General features: G+C 48.5%; 1 protein-coding gene across 2 annotated transcripts; it reads right to left on the reverse strand.

The window, feature by feature from the left end:
* Positions 1–696: 696 nt before the first annotated feature.
* On the reverse strand, positions 697–10,346 carry Il1a (interleukin 1 alpha). Of its 2 annotated transcripts, XM_046462865.2 has the most exons (7): positions 10,131–10,346; positions 9,520–9,574; positions 8,100–8,148; positions 6,867–7,089; positions 5,545–5,718; positions 4,239–4,363; positions 697–2,257 (listed from the first exon to the last, which is right to left on the reverse strand). In XM_046462865.2, the coding sequence occupies exons 2-7, from the start codon at positions 9,564–9,566 to the stop codon at positions 2,069–2,071; spliced, it is 807 nt and encodes a 268-aa protein (XP_046318821.1). In that variant the 5' UTR covers positions 9,567–9,574; positions 10,131–10,346; the 3' UTR covers positions 697–2,068. The 2 variants fall into 2 exon arrangements, with proteins under 2 accessions (XP_046318821.1, XP_058441153.1); XM_058585170.1 differs by lacking the exon at positions 10,131–10,346 and having other exon boundaries at positions 9,520–10,117.
* Between the last annotated feature and the right edge of the window lie 12,368 nt (positions 10,347–22,714).

Below are 22,714 nucleotides of genomic sequence, written 5' to 3' on the forward strand. Positions count from 1 at the left end.
CACTGAAGACAGCAGTGGTCATCCAGTGTCCAGTCCTGAGAGACCGCCCCTTTTGGACTCTCCTTCCTCATCATGGTCCACATTAAATCAAGTTCCCTTGATTTTAACCTTTCCAGCTCAATGTACCTTGTGTCAAGCTTTTCAAATGAATCCTTTAATTATTGTAAATAGGACTCTATAAGTATGAGTTTGTATGGGCATGAACATTTGCACAGTGAAATGTGAGTTTAAAAAAAAACCTAGGAGTATTATTGTAGCTTTTTAAAAATAATTTTTCCTTAGTTGTAGTTGGACACAACTTTATTTTATCCATTTATTTTTATGTGGTGCTGAGGATCAAACCCAGCGACTTGCATGTGCTAGGCGAGCGCTGTAGCACTGAATCACAATCCCAGTCCCTTATTGTTGCTTTTTTTTTTGAGGTTCTGGGGATTGAACTTAGGGACTTTTACACTCTAGGCAAGTGCTCAACTACGGTGCCACACCCTAGCCTGACTGATGCCATTTATGTACAAAGGGTAGAGAAAAACTATAGAATCTTGCTTTGGTTTTTTTAAATGTAACGCTACATATAGTTATTTCCATGAAACTTTATTATTTGCCCCTAATTACCTTGCAGAAAAACAGTAGTGAAAACAATAAAGCAACCCCCCCAAAAAGTCCCCCAAAACCAAAACAAAAAAGATAACAACTATGTCTCAGATCAAATTTGATGCTTTATTGAATTATGATTGATAATAAGATATCAATCGTTCTTAGAGATAATAGTGTAGTAGCATGGTGATAATTTGATGACAATTTTTAGAATCCAATAGAAATGTCAATTGTAGTCCTGAAAATAAAGTTTAGGTAACATTGGGTTTGTGGTTGCCAAAGCTGAGTTCCTCCTGTTTTACGTAGTGAGACTTGATGACAGGTGAGGTTGAAAGATAGAGAATGCTCAGGCAAGGCGAAGGGCAGAGGAGTGAAAGACCAGCCTAATTATTAGCTCACACACACAGGATAATAAATATAAATTTATTACCATAATTACAGGGCTCCCAGGTACTAGAATGCAGGGCTGTGTGGCTATGAAAAGCACAGCCGGGACCAGCGCGTCCTGATGTAACCACACCTAACTCAGACTGAGGACCTTCGCTGCTGCCGAGGATACCTCGAGGAAGCAGGGAGTGGCCATAAATATAATAATAACTTATAATTATCTTAAATATGTTAATAAATAGACACATACATATATATAAATAATACTTCATAAATAACATTCCAAGGTCTCTCTTTCTTAAGCCCAGCTTCAAGAGGTAGTTTACTAAAAAAAAAGGACCTCACTCACTGATTCGTATTAAAAAAACCATTGAGGCAGAAAGATAAAGGTATTATTCCTCCCCTTTAAAAAACCTTTTAATTAATTAACTATTTTTTTGGTGGGGAGGGTACTGGAGATTGAACTACTGAGCCACATGCTCAGCCTTTTGTGTTTCATTTTGAGACAGGGTCTTGCTAAGTTGCTGAAGCTGCCCTTGAACTAGAGATCCTTCTGCCTCAGCCTCCTGAATGGCTGAGATTACTGGGGTGCACCCCTGTGCCTGTTTATTCCCACTCTCTTGAAAACAATAAAACTGAGGTCCCAGAAACTTTTCCTATTTGATTAAGGGTCCAAGAACAACTTGGAAGCAGAAGGGACATAGAGGGAATGAAGTCCTGGGTCTGTGGCTTCTAATTCCAAGTGCTGCTGTGTTTTTTTCTGCCTTAGTTAACCCAACTGTAATGTGGGTAGAATCTTTTTTGGTAGCCATAGTCAGTAGCCCTGTGGCTCTCCTTAAGAATGTTATGAAGAAGAATAATTAAAATGACTGGTACTCTGCAAAGTATAGGGTGTTCTCTAACTAACAAATAGCCTCCTATGTCAGTGCTTCTCTTACAAAGAGGGTAAACATTCATTTAGAATTACAAAGGCTCAGCCCATTCTCAGCACGTCACTGAGAGTAAAGAATTCGACTCCTTCATGTACACGGTACATACGGACTGTCACCACCTCACAGAGGAGTGAACCCCACCGCGGAGGCTGGTTTTACGAAATCTGGAATTCTGTCATCGAGGGGAGGCCCCTGGCCATGTGCACCACACTGTCCTCCTTTGTGGCAATAAGCAGCTCGGGATGGGCGGCCGAAGTGAAGTAGTTCATGTCACTGTGACTTTCCCAGAAGAAGATGAGGTTGGTGTCGCTCCCTGTGATGGTTTTTGGTGTCTCTGGCATCTCCTGTGATAAAGAGAACCGAATTCTGTTAGAGGACAGGAAGATGCTTCCCCGGGGAGCAACCCTCTAGGACGGTGACTCCAACGTGACCATGCGGTTTCTTCATTCATTTGCTCGTGAGTCAGGCATTTCCACATGCCTCTCGGAGGCCTGGCCCCACTTATTCACAGGAGTTGATTTTCTTAGTTAATTGGAAAGAAATTTTAATTAGTCATGACCGCCAATGACACCGGTGTCTCACTGTGTCAGGGGAACTGGGGAGAAGCATTGATTGCTGTCTTCACCAAAGGCTTACGGCGGGGATTCTTAGCCCTCTGAGCATGGTGACCTCGAATAGTGTAAGTCACACCTTAGGGGGGCCATTTAGCATTTAGACGACATTTATTTCCATATTTAAGTCAAAAAATTAAAGGTTAAACATACACAAACAAACACCTTCCCAGTTATTCCAGGAACACAATCCTTTGAAAAGGATCTCTTTAGACTGAGCTCCTCCTGTGAGTGAACCGACACTGGCAGTACTTTTATGGAAAAATGAATTTCATTTTTCGAGTTGAGACACTTCTTCCCTACTCTCTTATTTATTTATTGGGTACCAGGGATTGAACTCAGGGGCACTTGGCCACTGAGCCACATCCCAGCCCTGTTTTGAATTTTATTTAGAGGCAGGGTCTCCCTGAGTTGCTTAGCGCCTTGCTTTTGCAGTGGCTGGCTTTGATCCTCCTGCCTCAGTCTCCTGAGCTGCTGGGATTACCACACCCAGCTTCCCTACTCTTTTAAATCTAAAAGAAATAAGTATTCCTCTGAGGTTCCCTTGGGGTTTTCAATGTAGGCAAAGATTTTATTTCTCAAACTTATTCCTCTCCTACTTTTGCCATCTCAGCAAATAGAGTTCCTCTTCTATTTCCTGTTGGGCATCTCTCTAACTAGGACCCATTCTAATTCTTCGCAGCCTCTCTTTTGCTCTAGTGCTTGACCACAGTCATAGCCCCCAAACTGGGCTCTTTGCCTTCTCCTCTGCCTGCCTTCTGGTCTCTTCTTCACGTAAGAGATCTAAGTGAGGTCGGGCCACTGCACTGTCTGAACCCGCCTCCAGTGGCCCTTCGCTGTCCCTGAAATGAAATCCAAATCCAAGCTCTACAAGCGCTGGCTTCTGAAGGTCCTTCCTCTTTCTCACAGTGCACCAGCTCCAAGGGACCTAAGCTTCTTCGGATCCTCAGAAGACTAAGGTCTAAAAGGCTGAGGACTCTGACACACCCTGTCTCCATAGCTGCTGGCGCTATGTCTGAACAAACAGAAGGCTCCATAAGCAATACTTGTTGAATACAAAAAAGACGAAGCTGCTGCCCTCGGCTGTGGAGACCGTTTTCATTAGAATGGATCCTATGGCAGGAGTTCTAGCCGGGGATAGGAGGTGCTGGATTTGACCTTTGCCTACTTACCAGTAGAGAGCAGCTCTGTGGCTGCCGTGGGCTGGGTATATACGTCTGTTCTCTCTAGGGGTGGGGGGTGGCAGGGATGAGGGGGATAGGGTGAGGGATGATGGTGCCACCCAGGAATAGAGAGGCACTGGAGGACTCAGAAGGTCACGGTCTGCTTCATGCTCTTAGCAGGTGATGGGTCCTCCCTGAACTCAGTTGCTTCCTTCAGTTCCTCAGACCCCACTGTCTCTATGCTGAGGACCATGTAGGATGGACCGTGGCTGTCAGTAAGGGTGGATGGAGTAAACAGATGCCCGGGGCTGGGAGCAGAGTAGGGTCAGCCAGACAGAGGAACAGGAAGCCAGAAGGCAATTGACCTCCTCTATTCTCTCTCTCAGATGCTGCTGGGGTTGCCTCTGAGGACAGGTAAGAAGTCCGAGAGAGATAGGAACTGTGGGAGGAAGGAAAGAGGACCAGGCCACGCTGCTGGGGGTGTCTGCCTGTTGGGATCCTTTACAAACCACAGGAGGTCAAGGGGGCAAAGCCGGACAAAGACAACTGACCTTGAGCAACACAGGTTCGTCTTCTTCTTGGGCACTCACGAAGAGATGCGTTTTAGAGATTCTTAGCGTCACTGGAAATTTGGAATCCTCTGTTGTTGAAATGTAGGCACCCATGTCGAATTTCACTGGTAGAGAAAAGAGCCAAGACAGAAAATCAATCCATTGTATTTGTTGTTTTTGTATAAGATCATGTGTTTATTGGGGGTGGGGGTGGGGAGAGAAAATAGGTCTCCAGGCAGGTCAATATTTAATGTTTTTAGAATTTTCTGTGTCAACACACTGCTCAGGGACTCCATGAGCATTTGCAGGCCCCCGTGTAGATGTTACGTTAGTGGAATGAGACCCTGCAAGTTCTGAGTTCATGAGTTCATCACGACCTACAATGGAGGGGTTTAGGAAGCTGGACCATATGAAAAGCAGTCCAGTTTTCCTGCGATCAATGTGTAGTAAGGGCTGTCACTGTGCCTTCTGGTCTGGGCGTCCCACTTTGGGGTATAACCTGGTGGGGGAAGTCAGTAATAGATATGACGGTGCTGGCAACAGAGCTACTGAGCCAACCCTGGCCCCGCAGAGCAGCACTGTTGCATACCCCGGTGCCACTAAAATGGCAAATACATAGACTGCGCCCAAATGTGCAAATATTGGAGTAATGTTAAGTACAAAAAACAGAATGCAAAATACTCTGTAAATGTCACAGATCCAAAGCTTGTTCACCAAAGTGCTTCCAATCAGAAAGAGCCCTGCATGTCTATTGCAAACTCACCTCTCTGGATCTTTGAAAATAGTTTTGTACACTGAGGACACATCCTGTGACAAAAACAGGCTTAGCATGGAATTTGGATCTGTGTGACAAAAATTTTTGGACACTTGAATTTCATTCTTGAGACCACAGTTACAGCCTAGTGGCTGTTTTGCCCCACAACTGTATTATCAAAGACAGCAGGACGCGTCCTAATCGATGGTCAGGCTTTCTGTGGAGAATGACTGTGCCTCACGGGTGTCTGGCTCAATCTGAGTAAGTCATTAAAACTCTGAAACTCAGTTTCCTCATCTTTAAAGTCAGGGGGGAAGAATATTTGTAAGAACCAAGAAGAGAGCACTTCAGAAGGCTGTGTGCTCCCCTCCTCGACCCCCGACCTTGAGGAAAAGGCACGTCGGTCCTGCCTAAGCTTTTTACGAGGGTGATACGCTTTCTCCTGTTCTAGAGGATCTGTGCCAACCAGGATCTAGAGAGTTTTTTTTTTTTTTTTAAAGCAGAAAGCTTGAAAGAAAGGAGAGGAAGGGAGGAGCCAAGTTGGCTTGTTACCTTCCTGGTCCTGGTCAGTTAATGACGTAGCCTTGAGGTACTGAGATGTCGGGTCTTGGATTATACTCTGATGGAGGGGGTCATTCAGGGCAAACTCCTTTTGGATGATCCTCTTGTAGGTGTAACTCACGTTGCTCTGGAGGAGGCGAGATGCGGACCGGGGCTTGATGGGCTCTGAAACCATTAGTGCAATTTCAGAATAATGTCTACATATGAACGCAGAGGACACATGCACCTTAACATGCTAACACAAGCCTAGCCAGCGGTGCTGGAAGGGCATCAGACCTAGTTGAGTCCAGGGGAGGAAACAGAGAGATGCGAAGTCAGTCAGCGCTAGACTTCATTCTAAGAGTAGCCTTGTGACTACTTATTTGTTTCTTTTTAAAACTGATTTCTCAGGCAATAGTTGTGGTGTTTTTTTTTTTTTTTTTTTTTTTTAAAGAGGTTATTTGTGTGACTTTCTCATTTTTGGTTGTTGGGAGGTTTCTAAGTGGCCAGGAAGACCACCAGTGTCCCTATCTATGTTTTCAAATGAATGCATTCTGAGATCAAAGTTATAAATTCTGAGCAGCAGAAGTGAGTTATTTTCATGTTCTTTCTTCTATTTTCTTGTATTTTTAAGCCTTCTAAGGTGAACATGTATCATTGCTTAGGAATGATCTTAAAAACATATATATCCTGTTTATGTTTCATTAAGGCATGGGGGAAACCCAGGATGATGTTAGTCAACTGAGTTAGATGTGAGGGCTTCCCGTGTACAGGTGTGTGGGCAGACTACACATCTCCGTGAGCTGTTTTCTCCTATGTAAAAGGAGGGTATGAGGTTGTTGCAGGGCAAGGAGAGAGTGCAACATTAATAAATGAGTGGTGTTGGTCATATTAATAGAGGTAGCAGTAGTAACAGTGGTGACAGTAACAACTGCTAGCATTTCTTGGGTGGTTACTCTACACCACACGTTATTCTAGTCCAGAAATTTGAGAGTGATGACTCACTTAATCTTTACAATCAAATGAGGTAGGAACTCCAGGGGAGAGTAAGTACCAGAGAGTAAGGAGGCAGAGCTGGTAAGGAGAGGTTACCCACTAACAGTACAGAACTACTTTCTCCCAGCACTCTAAAAGTCACCTGACGTTTACAACAGGCCAAGAAAGGAGCCCAGGAGTGAGGATTCCAGCCTCAGGCCACTGCTGATCTCTCCCCCTGGAGAATGACCAGTTACCCCTCCTTTGGAGGTCAGCAGGCTGAACCCTGGCTGCCTCTGGTTATTGACTCAGACCTCTTAAGAGCTGGAGGCTGAGGACACCTTTTGGGGGGTCCTTACCTTCTTCTAGGTCGTAGGCAATGGCCTCCAGGTCGTCATCGGAGATGGGCTGATTGAAGCTCAGCCGCCTCTTCTTCAGGGTCTTCCCGTTGGCAGACACCAGCACCAGGCTCTCCTTGAAGGTGAGCTTGGATGTCTTTGAGGTTTCTGAGGTGCTCCGAGACATCAGCTTGTCCACGCAGGTCTCACCAAGTGAGTGGTAGCTCGTGGTGTAGAAGGATTTCTTTGAAGAAGGAAAAATGGCCACTGAGTGGCTATGGATGGCCGTGGAGAGCTACGTTCTGCAGACTTGGTGAGGGGGCTCTCCAGGTGGGTCTGGGACGCCACGCGGACTTTTCCCTCCCTACCTCCTTTCTCTGTGTCTTGGGAAGATTTGCATCCCTCTGACAGCTTGAAAATGAGATGTTGTCACGTGCTACATTAATAAATGATCTCAGTAGGGGGCAGCCTTACCAGCCGGTGCCCCTTGGGGGGAAGCCTCTACTTGTTAGTGCTTGAAATACAGTCACCTCTGTTTCCAAGGGTTCCGTATTCTCAGAGCCAACCAACCTCACGTGGAGAAGATTTGGGCAAGAAATAGACGTTTTCCTCGTCTTTATTTCCTAAACTGTGCACTCTAGCAATGATTTACATAGCAATTGCATTGTGTCAGGGTTTCAAGTAACTTAGAGATGATTTAAAGTACCCAGGAGGATGATTTGTGGAGGTGATTCGCAAATACTAGCTGTCCCCTGTCAGGGTCCTGAACATCTGAAGATGCTGGGATTGCAGGGTCCTGGAACCCATGCTGCGCAGATGCCCAGGGATGGCCAAACTCCTCTGGGAACAGCTTTTAAAGCCAGTGCCACAACACACAAAATAGCACCTCTGGGTGAGGGTTTGAGATTTCTCTCTCAGTCGGTCTGCTTCTCCACCCGGCTGCCGGGAGGCGGGGGGCTGCCCCTCACCTCTGGAGCTGGCAGGAGAGAGGGTGACCACACCAGGTCAGGTCAGGAGACAGACTCCCGGTGGAGTGGCCAGAGGGGCCATCTCAGGATGGCCCAGCTAACTGCCTAAAGACTGGCCCCGGAGCTCTCGTGCTCAGGGCTTCAGGATAGTTCTGCTCTGTTCTGGAAAAGCCGGAGAAAGTGAAGAATGCCAGCAACCACCAGTAGAGCCAGGCAAGGGCTGAGCTCCCGAGGTGGAGGAAGTGCTGGGTGACAGTCGGCTCTAAGGACCACAGCCCTGGCTCACCTGATGCAGAGACAGATGGTCCATGGTGGAGCTGTAGTCTTCATCTTCACTGTTAAAAAAGAGGAAGTCAGTCATTTCCCTGTGCTCACTGGGCATCCTCTTTTAACAGGACGCGCACGCGGCCATGACCGCTACCGTGAAAATCAGGAGTTCTCTACGGGCTCCTATACACAGCAATCCCTACTTACTAATTTGGAATTAATCATCTTTAGAACAGGCCTCGTACTTGATTTAGGCCTCACCTATGAACATGGCTCGGCTAACGACTTGGAGAGCTTTGTTGAACTTAAGCTCCTGGAGAGAAAAGAGCAACTTTTGCAACAGCAGGTAGGTCCTCTGCTTTGGTGTATTTGCTAAAACAGATTCCACGATGTAAACTTGGCAAAACATCCAGGCAACAACCTGATAGCCCAGTTTGTGTTAGTATTTACCCTGGGTAATGGGAACATCATGAAACACTCCGTCATTTTAACTTTCTGATCACCGAGATCTTTCTTCTGTATTGGAATGAGGTTTGGCTGTGTGCCTTCAGGTGCTTGAATGGCCGGGCAGCCATTTCCTCCTCCTCCTGATCAAGATCAAAATCCCTGAGAATGGGTTCTCTCTCAGACAGTGCACTGTATCAGGGCTCAGCTGAGGCCAGACCTAAGTTGATGCTGACCCCGAGTAGGACCCAGCGTGCCTCAAAGCTGACTTCTTTTTTGGTACCAGGATGGAACCCAGGGGTACTTTACCACACTGAGCCACATCCCCAGCCCTTTGTATTTTTATATTTTGACACAGGGTCTCACTAAGTTGCTTAGAGTGTCGCTGAATTGCTGAGGCTGGCTTCAAACTGGAGATCTTCCTGCCTCAGCCTCCTGAGCCTCCGGGATTACAGGTGTGCACCACGGCACCCAGCTAAAGATAACTTTTCTAAAGTGTCCATCTGCCAGCCCATGTAATTTTAGTTTGACACGCTGGATGCTTAGTTTCCCTGGGTCTTCTCTGAATCTGCTCTGAGTTCAGGGCCAGAGTGCCTCTCCATAGCCTCTGTCTGTTGGCCCCATGTAACACCTACCTGGAGTCTAGTAAGCCTTGAACCCCTCATTAAATCACAAGAGGTAGGGCATACTTTTTTCCTGTTTTTTTATTGGTATGTATAATGACGGGAGTTGCTGTTACATATTCTTAAATGCACACAATATAACTATAATATTTGGCCAGTATCACTCCAGTGCTTCCTTTTTCTCTCCTCCTTCCTCCCTCATTCTCTTTCCTATGCTTGTCTGATCCCCCTTTGATTTTCGTGAGATCCTCCACCCACTTTCTTTTCCTCTTTCCTCTCTAGCTTCCACACATCGGGGAAAACCCACGACCCTGACCTTCTGAGTCCGACTCATCTCCTGGGAGTGTGGTGCTCCCGGGACCTGCTTCTTACCTGTAGCAGTCCTTCAGGTCTTCGAACAGGTCAGGGACTTTGGCCATGCTGACTTCTGCAACAGAGAACAGGGTGCTGTCAGCCAACCAGCCTCCGGCCCTGGCCCTCGGTGGGGAGCTGGCCGCCAGGTTTCCCCCGTTCTTCTCAGTCTCCTGCATCCTCTTCTACGCCCCTGCCTCCTCTACTCAACAGGAAGCTCCCTGGAGAATGTCCTATTCCTCTTGGTATTCCTATTGTCCCCAACCCAGTGCACGGCCCAGGATAGACACTCAGTGCTCAGATGGATTAAGACAAAAAACCCCTGAGGATGAAATGCAAATCCAGGGCAGAGACAGAGTGGAAAACTTTCCAGTTTTCTCCTATAGTTTTTGAGAGCTGAGGTTCCCGGAGGAAGACACAGCTGTGTCTCAGACGCCCTCCCAGGGATCAGTTTGGCTGCCCCTCAGTTCCCCATCAGTAAAACAAGAGTCTTTTCCTGGAACCTGACTGTGATTCTAGCCCTCATACCAAACCAGGGAAGGACAAGAAAAGAAGGAAGGAAGAGGCCCGAGTTTTATAGAAGTTAGTCTGAGCGTCAGCAGCCCAAGCCAGAGGTGGAGGAAGGACAGTACCTTTGCCGACTCAAACGCCAAATGACTCCCTCTCTGCCTGGAAGCTCAGTCCTGAGTCAGGCTCCCTTGGCCTTTTATAATTGACTCCTTTGAGTAGGTGTGGACTCCTCTCATTGCGTCATGGGAAATTTACAGGAACTCAACTGGCCTTGTGTGTCCATGTTCATTCAAGTTGATATGCTCCAGAATCCAATGGTAGTTTGCAAAACGTCCAAGGCTGGAAGTTGACTTGGTTCCTTTATTTATTGCTTGCTCCCTGCGATTACAAACAAGTAGCCTGAGAAAAAGGGAAGGAGGGCAGGAAGCTTATCAACTTTCTAAAAATAAATCATGGGGAGGAAGAATAAAAAAAATCCCCAAATCACAAATATAGAAAACTAGAATGGCAGGGAGCTTGGTAGCTGTACTTGGTGTTTTGATTTAATTTGTTCTCCGGGTCCCCGGGATGAATGTGAACTGGCAGGGGAGCTGGCAGCCACTGGCAGCTACAAGGTGGCATTTGAGGGAAAATGAACCATTTTTTTTTCTGAAGAGGGAGGTTTGCTTGAATCAGACACGAATCTCTTGAGTATGGAGGGGCAGCCTCAGGGCTGCGTTAGGGTAGAGAAAGTGATATTTATCACAAGAGTAATGATCCTTATACCAATGTAAATTTTGTCAACACGTGTCCCACAGAAGTGACAGAGCTTTGGGAGAGAACCCTCAGCCCCAGCCACATGAAGGCACAGTGGCCCTTGCAGAGCCGGGGGACAGGCTGGTTTTCCCTGGGGTGAGGCCATGCCGTGTGCCACTGGATGGGGAGGTGCGGAGTGGCCCAGGCTGAACAAGTGGCTCCATGTGGGACAGAGGGCAGGGAAAGGGAGGCTCGACCTCGGGGTTCCCTGGTTCTTGTTATTAAAGGCTTTTTCAGTGTCCCAAGGCCAGCCCAGCTCAGGTGGCAGAACATCAGACACTTAGCAAATCAACACTCAGGTTCCTGTTGGAGTTTAAACCACGTACATTTCAAATAAAGGAAGGGGATGGAAGGAAAGGGAGAGAGAAAGGTAAAGAGAAAAGGCAAAGGAAAGGGGAGACACAGAAATGGGGTGTCGAAGCACAGAGTCAGGACCCGGCGGCTGGTACGAGTGGTATTCGGTACCCTTTTGGTCCTGCTCAACCGTAAATGACGGGGAGGGTCTTAGATGATACCCAGGTCTATTCCATGTGTGAAATCTCTGATTCTGCTGCCAGTGTACCTGTGTCCTGATAGTTATGAACAGAGCCACAGGGATGAGTGGCACCTTGGACGGGCACAGGAACGGAGAGAAGGACAGTAATGGGCAGAGGCTTGGTGGCTAGGGATGGACCCCGTGTGGACAGTGATGGCTGTGGACTTCACACGTGTCCTTACCTTGTCTCCCCGTGGGGCTGCACAGAGATGCTCACCCTGGTCACCCCTGCCTCGGGCATCGTTTGAGGACAATGATCAAGACCGATTGCAGGGCACACTGTGACTGTGGGCTGCTATGGAGATATAAGACAACAAAAATAATAACAATGCTAATGATGGCTTCTGTCACTGGGGAACCTGCACAGTCATTACGGTGTGCCTCAGGTCGCTGGAGAAGATAAGAGTTCTGGAAATACGTCGGTTTGAAAACTATAACATAGAGGGTACAGTCAAGTGGAGGCCGCCATGGAGGCCCAGGATCTATCTGGTTTCTGGGAACAGAGCAGGCACCTCTTTGGTAATCCAGGAAAATACCCGAGGTGCCATCTGCAGGCACACCCAGCCTGGCCCCATCTTCATCCCTCGGTTGCTGAGAATTCCCCAGATGTGGTTGTTGAGTTTCTCAAGGAGAGTCTGGTTGAGAAATAGCAGGCTTGTTTAGCATAGAGCCCAGCTTACCCTTCACATGACCTTCTTAGAAGCAGTTTTATTTTTTTTGCGGGGGGTGGGGGCACTGGGGATTGAACCCAAGGGTGCTCAACCATTGAGCCACATTCACAGCTCATTTTATTTTTTATTTTGAGACAAATTCTCACTAAGTTACTAAGGGCCACGCTAAGTTACTGAGGCTGGCCTTGAACTTGCTATCCTCCTGCTTCAGCCTCCCAAGCTGCTGGGATGGCAGGGGTAGGTCACTATGCCTGGCCTTAGAAGCAGTTTGTAAGTGAAAGGTGGGGTGGTGAAGGCCGGAGTGAGGGGGCGCCTCACTTTCTTGGGAGGAGCTTCTCTGCCAGTGTGCCCAGACCACCTGTTGTGGGGAAGGAGAGAGAAAGGCACTGGGTGGGGCTTCCCTGTGATCGGCTATGTGTGGGGCTGGCCTCTGACAGGGACTTGGGGTGGCTTCATATCTGCACCTTTTGACTCTCAGAGGAGGCCTCAAAAACCCCTCCTTGACTCATTGTCACCAAAATCATTCAGAAAAAGTTGGTTGTGCATTTGTTCTGGGCCACAGGGTTTAACAGGCACCAGTGTTTTTCTTCCGTGACCCCCCAAAGTAGGTATGATGAGAAATATTTGAAAAAAGTCTCCGTACCAAGCACGTGCAGATAGCTTCGTCTTCACGCCATTCCTGAAACGAAGCAGTACAACAAGCAGTCATGTGGTGGTTTCCCTGTGGTCAGTAGGGTACGATGTCCAGGGAGTGTTCAGAGCCTACAGGAGGATTGCGGGGGTCCATGGGATACTAAGCCATCTCACGCGGGGACTTCAGTGACTATGGATGCTGTTGGTGTGTACATGGGCTGGTGGTCCTGGAACGAGTTCCCTGTGGATATTTTCTTTATCTGGTGGCCTCTCCAGGGACTCGAGCACACATGAGCAGTCACACGTTGGGGCAACTGAGGCTTTCGTCTGAAAGCCCTATTTCCTGCCCTATTTCGTTACCTTCTGCTTTTGAATCCCATGACAGTTAGGGAGGAGAAGAGGATTTAACCGAAGCCTGCTCCGTTGCAGTGTTGGAGCGCATGATCTCACTTAATCCGCTCATCAGACCTGCGAGGTGGGTATTCTTATCTCACTTTAGAGAAGAGGAAGTCAAGGTCTAGAGGAATGAAGCAACCAGTGCGGCTTCGAGGCCACCAAGTTGCGGAAATGGGATCCAGACGCCAGGCGGGCCCCACCAAACCACAGGGCCAGCCTCCCCCGGCCCGACCTGCACTCTTCATTTTTCCATCTTGTGCTTTGCCGGAGTCTTTGAGGGTCCTAGAATTATGGGTGAGAGGAGGATGCGCCTCGGAGACCATGTCGTTTAAACACTTCCCTTTATGCAAGAAGAAAGGGCTTGGAGGGAAGCCCTGTCCCAAGACCACACAGAGAATTCAAAAGAGAGTGAGGGGAAAACTTGCAGCTGTTTATTGAATTCTTGCTCAAAACACGGGACTGCAAAGGGACACAGGCTCCTCAGGAAGAGGGAAGGAGAAGAAATGATCTCCATCACGACTTCTCACTCAGATCAGAAGGGGTTACAGAGCACGAAGGGACATGGGACACTCCACGGGGGTGGGATGCACAAGGACAGGGAGCAAACAGCTGTGCTCTCTGCTTTCCTCAGAGCTGACAGCGAAGGATAAACACTGAGGTCGTGACCAGAGGCTTATTCAATGGGGAGGGACGAGGGAACGTTCCCGGCCCAGGAAGACTGTGGGGGATGAGTGCATGGAGGTCACTGAGGCCGGGGTGAGCAAGGCTGGTGGGGAGGACAGCGGGGCAGATGGGCAGGACGTCTGCCCAGGGCTTCATGGGGAGCCATGTGGGTCACAGGTGAGCTTTTAAAGGACACCTCTGCCTTCAAAAGCAAATTGGAGGATGCAGGGCAGTAGATGGTGATGGGGGCTCCATAGAGAACGAGACCGTTTCCGTAACGTGTACTTGGAAACCAGTCCTGCCACCGTGGCTCAAGCTTGAGTGACCACGACCTCAGGGCTCTGCGCGTTCAGAGGGCGGCTGTGCAGGGGGCGGGGGAGACTTAGAAGGTGGCAGAAGCTGGCAGCAGTGGATGGCAAATCCCCCCTTAGCCGGCACCCTTTGTTCCTTTGTCCCCTAATTTATGAGCTGTTTGGCTTCTAAATTCCCTTTCCCTCTTCTCTGGAGATGGTGATTCATAGAGCCCGGCCCCCTCTTCGCCCTCTCTGCGGATGCCCTTTAAAAATGAGTTTACAGGGAGCTTCCTGGGTGGCAACCGTCCTGTCTGGGCCTATCTCTTACCTGCCTTCCTGCCCAGCTATGGTTATCCAGTCAGAAGCGCATTTTTAAAGAATTCTTCTTTTCTTTGGAGTCGTTCTCCTCATTGGAGTCATGGTTACCTCTGGTCTGAACTTGGTTCTCAACTTCAAAAAAATAACTTGCATTACTTTTTTCGATTCTGAAAAACGTATTCAATATTGCTAGGCTGGGGAAATGCAAAAATATAAAGAAGAACGTAAAATCTGCCAGCAATTTAATAACTAGAGAGAATCACTACGACTCTCCTTGGCCCATAGAGATTTCTTTTCAGACCACCAGGATACTCTGCATTCTTTAAATTTGCTGTCTGGGGAATAGATGGGGTAGACAGCGCTCACCAAGCCCCCATCTGCGCTCATCTGTGGGGCGGCTTGAGGATGACATCTTAGTCTTCTGGTCTCACCTGCGGTGAAGCTGAGGAGACCTGGTAAGCTCTGGCCAATAACTGGGAGCAGTGAGTGACCTGTGCGTGATGCTTCTCTGTGGGTGCACTCTGGGCCAGCCTGGCCTGGGTCAGGAATGACTTCCCCTGATGGCTGCCAGTGGTGAGGTGGGCCTGCCATGCATGGGGCCCGTTTGAGACTTTGCACCCGTGAGAAACGCATCTGTAATTATAAGTCACCAAGACTTGAGAGTTGGTGGTGTACCCAACTCACTCAGAGCAACTGACCCATGCTGCATGAGCCATACGCCTCCATCATCTAACTCAGAGCAACATCCCCCTCCCTCCTCACTACCCGCCTACATGGCGGACATTACCTCCCAATTCTTCATTCAGCCATCACTTTCTTCTTGGACAGAATTGAGTCTAGATTAGGTTCCTTTGTCATGCTCCCTACCCTCTGGGAGAGGAATTTTCCAGTAAGGCCAATCAAGATCCGAAACAGACATTTTCATTTTGGCCCAGTTCAGATTCTAGATACGAAGAAAAATCAGCTATGGAAATGGAATGGCGGGTAATAGAGTAAGGCTGAGTCAACGTGCCAGAGAATTGACATAATAGTTACATCAGTGATCTAGTGCTTATACGGTGCTTGCAAAATTTGCAGAGCATATTTTATAAAATTAACGTAAGCATTCGATGCCCACAGATAATCAATACCTACACCCGGCCTGTGGTCCTCTCCCTACTCCTCCTGCTGGGAACTCCTGGCTGCAGGAGAAGGTGAGGCCTGACCAGAGCAGTGGAGGTGTGGGAGGGACTGGCAGGTGTGGTGCAGTGACTGGAGAGGAAAGAGACCAGATCTTCATCCTGGCCCTGATGCTAATTGGTGGTGTGGCCTTGGCAGTCTCCACCTGTCTCTGGGTTTCCTCATTGAGAGAGGGAGGAGATGGGATGGCTTCCGGGGCTCTCCAGATTTCATGAACACCCCAACTATGACCATGTCCGGCTTCATGGCCTCCCTGTGAACTGTTACGTTTGGTTACTAGACTCATTCCTTCCGGTCCTTCTCTAGTCTTTCTCTGGGTCTTGGATAGTTGAGTCACAAATAGATTCAGGCTAAACTTTCTGCTTTTCTTTTCCCATTACTTCAAAGGCAACTTTGGATTGTTACTGTGAGTATAAATAGAAATAAGTTCCTTTTCTAGTATAGAAATGTGTAATCGTTGCTGATGAATTAGAAGGAAATGGCCACTTTGCCTCATCTGTGGAGCGAGGCTGACTCAGCCTTGTTTTCTAGAAAGTTTGGTATCCACAGAAGACCATCTGGGCCCTCCTGGCCACAAGAAAAGGAAGTTTAGCTTTCTGAGACTGAAAGTCTAACAAGTTTTGGAGGGTTTTGATAGGAAAATGATCATCCTAGGGAGATGTTCATCCTTTCATGGTTATCCTGTCCCCGGCAGGGCTGGGACAGGTGCTGAGGCTCCCCTGGGAGAGAAGCCACAGATGGGAGGCCCTGGGCTTGGGATCGGAGCTGGGCAGGGGAGCAACGGGCCTGAGCCTGCCTCAACCTGCCTCTGGGAGCTGTCTGCAGAGCAGCCCTGGGTGGAGCCAGCCCTCCAGCTGCCCAGGGCTGTTGAGCTTGTGGGGAAGTCATGTGAAGACCACTCAGACGCAAGCAGAGGGCAAGGAGGCTGTACCAGAGCACGGTGGAGAGGGGGTCGCAGGAGCTGGGTGTTAGCATGGGGTGCCGTCGCGGAGGCCACGTTCAGCTGGGTGTTTGCTTGAGGGGTTGGATTTGCACCGTGGAGAGTGGACACTCCAGGCTGAGGAAACAGGATGAGGGAGGCATATGGCTCACGTTTCCCCTCTCCACCCCGTGGCCATGGGCGAGTGGCTTGGCTTCTAGGGCTTTGGTGGCCTCATCCGTGAATCTGGGGCGGCCAGCCTCACTCACAGGGCTCCAGGGGATTACATCAGAATGTGTTTTCCAGAATGTTCTGGGCAGTGTTGGTTTCCTGTCCCTTCTCTCCGGATGCCCAGCATCCCCATCTCTGCATCTTCCCTCCTCCCCTTCCTTCACGGGTGGGATTTAGATCTTTCCTTACTGGCCCCAGTGCAGGCCGCTCCTTGTCACAGGCGGGGAAGGACAGGCTTTCTGCAGGGCATGTCAAAGGTGGCTAGCCAAACATCCAGTCACAGTCGAAGTTGTTGGAGGTACAGCCACTTGTCTGTGGCAGGGACAGCAGCAGGCCAGGAGGGTCTTCAGTTATGGGTTCAGCCGTCCACTGGCCCACTCGCTCCTTCATTCACAGACGGGGAGGTCGTCGCTTTACGAGTGTTGCTGAGGTGAGGACCGAGTGGTAAATAAGACCCTCATGGTCCCTCACCTCACGGAGGGCGTCTGCCAGCAGAGATGCCTTGTCATTCTCAGTTGCGGTGGCATCTCAGTCGGTTCACGTCGCCATAACAAAATACCACAAACTTGGTGGCTTATGAACAACAGGATTTATTTCCCACAGTTCTGGAGGCTGCAAGTTCCAGATCAGGGTGCTCACTGACGCGGTGGCTGCTGAGAGTCCACCTCTGGCTCACAGAGGGCACCTTCTCATGGTATCTCACGTGGCAGAAGTGGGCAGAGAAGCTCTCCGGGGGTCTCTTCTACAAGGGCACTACCTCCTGACCCAATCACCTCCCAAAGCCCATCTCCTGACACCCTCACATTTGGGATTCATTTCAACATTTGAATTTGGGGGGATGCAAACCTTCAGTCCATAGCAAGAAAGTCCCCGAGGAAGCACTATAATGGGAAGGATGGAGGTGTAGACCGACAGGGACAGAGCCTCATGTCCCTGGCAGTGTGAATGACACAGGTGGAGCCCTGGAGGATTGCTATGTGGAGGCGGCAGCCTCAGGTGAGACAGGCTAAAGGGGCCCCGTGGCCATTTGTCAGCAGAACACCCAAATGCTTCCATGTGGACAGACCTTGACCCTGAATTTCACTTTTAGAGCTTCATCCCAAGGGAGTTCACCCCAGGATTATATAAATAGGCACCTTTATTTTCTTCTGGTAATTTTATAGTTTAACTTTTTTTTTTTTTTAACATTAAAGCTTTAGTTTATTAGGAATTTAATTGGGTAGGAGGAAGAGAATCTTACTTTTTGTTTCGTTTAAACGGTTTGCTGGTTCCCAAACGCCACTCACAGGTTGAGACACACTCCCCCTCTGGAAATTCTGAAAGTCTGGCATCTCAACGTAATTCTTTATCTTTCGGGCAACCTTTGAGGAAATCAGAGACCGGGAGTCAGATGCTCAATTTCCTTCCTTAAAGGCACAATGAGTATGTCACATCCCCTTGCCCCACTTGGTTTCTACGAACTCTGTCTTTCCATACTCTGTAAAGCCACTGGCTCAGCTCTAGAAATTCCCAGACCACAGAAAAAGCAGAACTAACTTGTGGAGAAACCTGGGAAACGCTTGTCTGTTGAGCTAAGCCCACCCTGCACCGTGACTCAGCATGTCCAGAGGAGAATCAGCACTTTCTCCCGACTTCTCTCTTTCTGTTGTCCAGACTCAAGATCTCCATGTCATCCTGGGGTCCTGGTCAGCGGTCCTGCACACTGGGATGGCCTCCTTGGTCTCCCTGCTTCCTGTACTACCCAGGGGCCCCTGCTGATCCCTGGCCCCACCTCCTCACTCACCCATGCCAGCCTGCTCCAGAACCTTCTGTAGCACATTCTTGCTCTACAGGCCTGGTCCCTCCATTTTCTCAAGTCTGTGTAATGCAAAGAAAGGTAGATGAAATGGGACCGGATTAGGGGGACTTTCTAAATCTGACAGCTAGGCTTTCATTTACGAGCACCAAGGCCCTCCCTGGGTGTTCAGGTTGAGGTTTTGTGGAGCTGTTCCTCTAGTCCAACCTCTTCTGCCGAGGAGGAAGAACTTCCGCTGCATTCTCATGAAGTTGGGGTGACTCCAGAGCTGGGGCATTTGCCGCTTGGGCATCAGCCTGCTCTGCAGTGGACAGCTCTGTTACTAGGACGTCCTTTCCTCCGGTGCACCGGTGCCGGTGAGGTGCTCAGTGAGTCCTGCTGTTTATGCTGGGTATGCCCTTGAAGATGGGCACAGGGTCTGATGCTTCAGGAGAGCACTTGGGAATTGGGTGGGCTCTCCCTGGGCCCCCAAGCCCTCTCCACAGCCCCTTCCAGAGCTTGTTCCTCAGACCCCGCTGGGTGTTGGCTCTGATTCCCGGTGTGGGTTTTAGTCACGCTGCAACCGAGCAGAGGCAACTCTCACAGTGAACCACGTTTTTCTCCATTTAAATGCTCTACGATGTTGTCTGCAGAAGCAAGGCCTGGCTAAACCATTTATGTTCGAGATTGGCTCAAGGAAGACGGGGGTGTCATGAAGCCGTCACTCTACTCAGTTATGGGGACAGAATTCCCATGTGCAGGGCCCTGAGGGGTTACTGCATCTGGAGGGAGTTAGTTGTTCATCTCACAATAATAAGAGGAACCTGGACTTCAGAGTCAGACAGATTGGAGTTTTCCATCATCCTGAAGGGGGCGGGGGCAACCCTCCTTCCCTCACAAGAGCTGTGAAAATCAAACAAAGTAAATTTCTTAGCCAAAAAGAAAGATTTGGTAATACTCAGATTTCTTTCCTACATGTCTGATGTATTTCTTAAAAAGTCTGGAAATTGGCTGTTCTTGTAGCAATGTCACCTGTCTATGTGATTTTGACAAATGAGCTATCTCAGTTTCCCATAATACAGATAAGAATGTTGAGCCCCTGGGAAATGAGTGAGTTGCTCAGAGTTGCTCCACTAATATTTTACTAGGTCCTGGGCCAAAACAGGGCCAAAATCACCTCCTCATGGGTCCCTTACTTTGTCCCTGTATCTCACTGTACCCTGGGTATGGGCCCATGACCTTGGCACATGACACACTGTATCCTAGTGGAACTGTAAAACAGGGTCAATCAGTGATAGTATTTCCTTCAGGGATGATGCAGTTTTGAGGGCCAAGGAGGATGTGAATGCATAATTATACAAGCTATTAGTGTATCTAAAATTTAAGACTCACCACATCAAGTGTTAGTGAGCATGGGGAAGAGCTGGACCAGTCAGACAGCGCTGAAGGGATGTAAATGGTACAACTGCTTTGGGAAACAATTTGACAGCTTCTTAAAAAGTCACAAGGAATTACCATGTGACCCAACCCTTCCACTCCTAGATCTCTCTTTACCCAAGGGAAATGAAAGCATGTGCTCACACAAAGACCTATGTGGGAGTGTTCATAACAGTGCTATTTATCATTGCTGAAAACAGAAACAATGCTGGGCCATTGATAAGTGAATGAACAAGAGACTGAGTGGCCATACAATGGAACAGTACTCAGCTATAAAAGGGAACAGGCTCTAGAGACACACGGCAACATGGGAGAATCTCAGGATAAGTATGCTGACAGAGGCCAGACCCAAGAGGATACATATGATTTCATTTATATGAAATTCTAGAAAATCAAATGAATCCACGAGGGACAGAATGCATTGGTAATGATCTGGTGTTGGGGACAGGGAGGGATTCCCCAGGGGCAGGAGGAGACCTTGGGGAGTAGTGTATAGTTCATCTTGTTGCCTGTGTGAGAGCTGCTGGTGCGTACCTTGTCAAATTATCAAATTATACACTTTCAATCTGTGCAGGTTTTTGTGTGTCGGTTATACCTCAATCAAGCTACTGAAAGAATATATTTAAAAACATTAAGAAAAAATAAATAAAAGGGCCCTCTAAGCCTCATAATTGTGCAGAAAGGATGCATGGTGATAATGATTCTCTTTTTCCTGCCTGCCTGTGGGCCTGACCCAGGTAACCTGGAGCCCCCAGAGGCTGTCACCTATAAATGAATGTGGCAGCTACGGCCCTCCACAGTGTGGTGATACTGCTGCTGCTGCTTCCTGAGGGCCCAGCCCTGGTCCTGCTGCGGGTGACCGGAGGAGACTGGTTCTACAGCAGAGGTGGGCCCTCCCTCCATTCTGCCTCCACGCAGAGGGGAGAAGAACTGGCCCTGGCCCCCTCTGTTCTGGCTGCTCCTTCACGCTCCGTTTCAGAGTCTGTAGCGAAGGTGACCCCTCCAAGCCCCTTTCTCTGTGACTCCCTGGGACTGAGCAGAGATACCCACTAAGAGAGGATGTCATGCCCTTTCCTCAGGGGCCACTCCTCCTCGGGTTTTCGGGTTCATCACATAGACCAGCTCATGCCAATGAATGACTTCCTGCTGCTCGTCCCACCAAGTCACCTGACAGGCCTGGGCAGGTTGGATCCCAGCACGGAAACTACCGAGGCCTGTCCCTGCGTTCCCAGCCCATGGCTGGCAGTCCCACTGGCCAGCCCCACGTGGGGAGGACTTTCCCACTTCCTGGTGCTTCCTCTTAAGCTCCACAATTAGAGGAGGGGGGGGGTACAGCAAGAAGGAGGAGGGGAACGGGGGCTGGGCCAGTGAAGGACCAACAGGGCGCCTTCCTCAGAGCCGCAAGGCAGGCTGAGCCTGGAAGGTGAGAATCTGGGGTTGATGCTCCCCGTCCTCCCTCCTCCTCCCAGCCCCAATTCTGGTCATGGTATTTTTCAAGCTTACAGAGAAGCTCAAGCAACGACTCGAGGACCAACCTGTCTTCCCCACCATGGCTCTCGCTCACTATCTTGTCAGAATTGCTCCTCTCTCTGTGTTTTTCTGTCTCTCAACACACACCCACACCCACACCCACTAACACTTAATCCTCATCCCCGTAATGGCCACTTTCTAGAGTAAGGAAGTGCTGTGATGGTCACGTGTGCTCTGGTTTTTGAAGGGTGAGCTAACATGGAAGTGAGTCTTCATTATTGCAACGAGACGGTTTTGATTCTCTTTTAAAAATCTGGTTTAAAAAATAGTGGTTTCATTATTTTTAGTTAAAAAAAAAATCAAAGTTTTGCATGTCAAGAGTCCTGTAGGTCTCTAAGGTTATTTTACAAAAAGTCCTCCATGCCCTCTGTCTTCCCCATCTCGCCTTCCCCTGGGGTGTTTGGTGCTTGTTTCTTGGGTGACACTCTGTGTTGTTAGTTCTTGAACTTTGAACTGGAGGCTTCAACCATTATCTTCCCTCCCTGGAAAGTGAGAACTTGAGTCTTTGTTCTGTCTCAGGCTTCACCAGACACATCTGGGTCCCCAGCTCCCAGGCCTCCTCTTAGGATGGTGACTTCTTGATCTGTTAGATCCGTTGTTAGTGTTTTTAACATTTTGAATGTATAAATGCTGTTCAGAAACACAAATGGCTCACAAGTACATGAAAAAAATGCTCAACAGCTCTAGCAATCAGGAAACGCAAATCAAAACTACACTCGACTTTTATCTCACCCCAGTCAGAATGACAATGATACAAATAATTTACAAATAATAATAATAATATACAAATAATAATAAATGCTGGTGAGGGTGTGGGAAAAAGGTATACTCATGCATTTTTGGTAGACCTGCAAATTGGTACAAGAGATTCCTTAAAAATCTAGGTATGGAACCACCACATGACCCAGCTATCCCACTCCTTCATATATATATCCAAAGAATTTAAAATCAGCATTCTGTAGGGACACAGCCACATCAATGTTTATAGCAGCACAATTCACAATAATCAAGTTATGGAACCATCCCAATAGATGAGTGGATGTAGAAAATGTGCTGTATGTGAACAATTAAGTTTTACTCAGTCATAAAGAAGAATGAAATTACGGTATTTGCCAGGAAGTGAATGGACTAGAGAACATCCTGCTAAGTGAAATAAGCCTGACTCAGAAAATCAAGGGTCAAATGTTTTCTCTCACACGCAGAAGCTAGAGCAAAATAAGGGGAGGAAAGGGGTGGGGGGACCAGATAGCATAAAGACAGAGGGAAGGTCAGTGGAGAAAATGAAGGAAGTGGAGAAAGGGAGGAGGGACGGGAGAGTGGAGGAAACACAGC

Source organism: Marmota monax, unplaced genomic scaffold (genome assembly GCF_021218885.2).
Source record: "Marmota monax isolate L192 unplaced genomic scaffold, Marmota_monax_Labrador192_F-V1.1 WCK01_AAM20220418_F8-fsc00245, whole genome shotgun sequence".
Classification (NCBI taxonomy): domain Eukaryota; kingdom Metazoa; phylum Chordata; class Mammalia; order Rodentia; family Sciuridae; genus Marmota; species Marmota monax.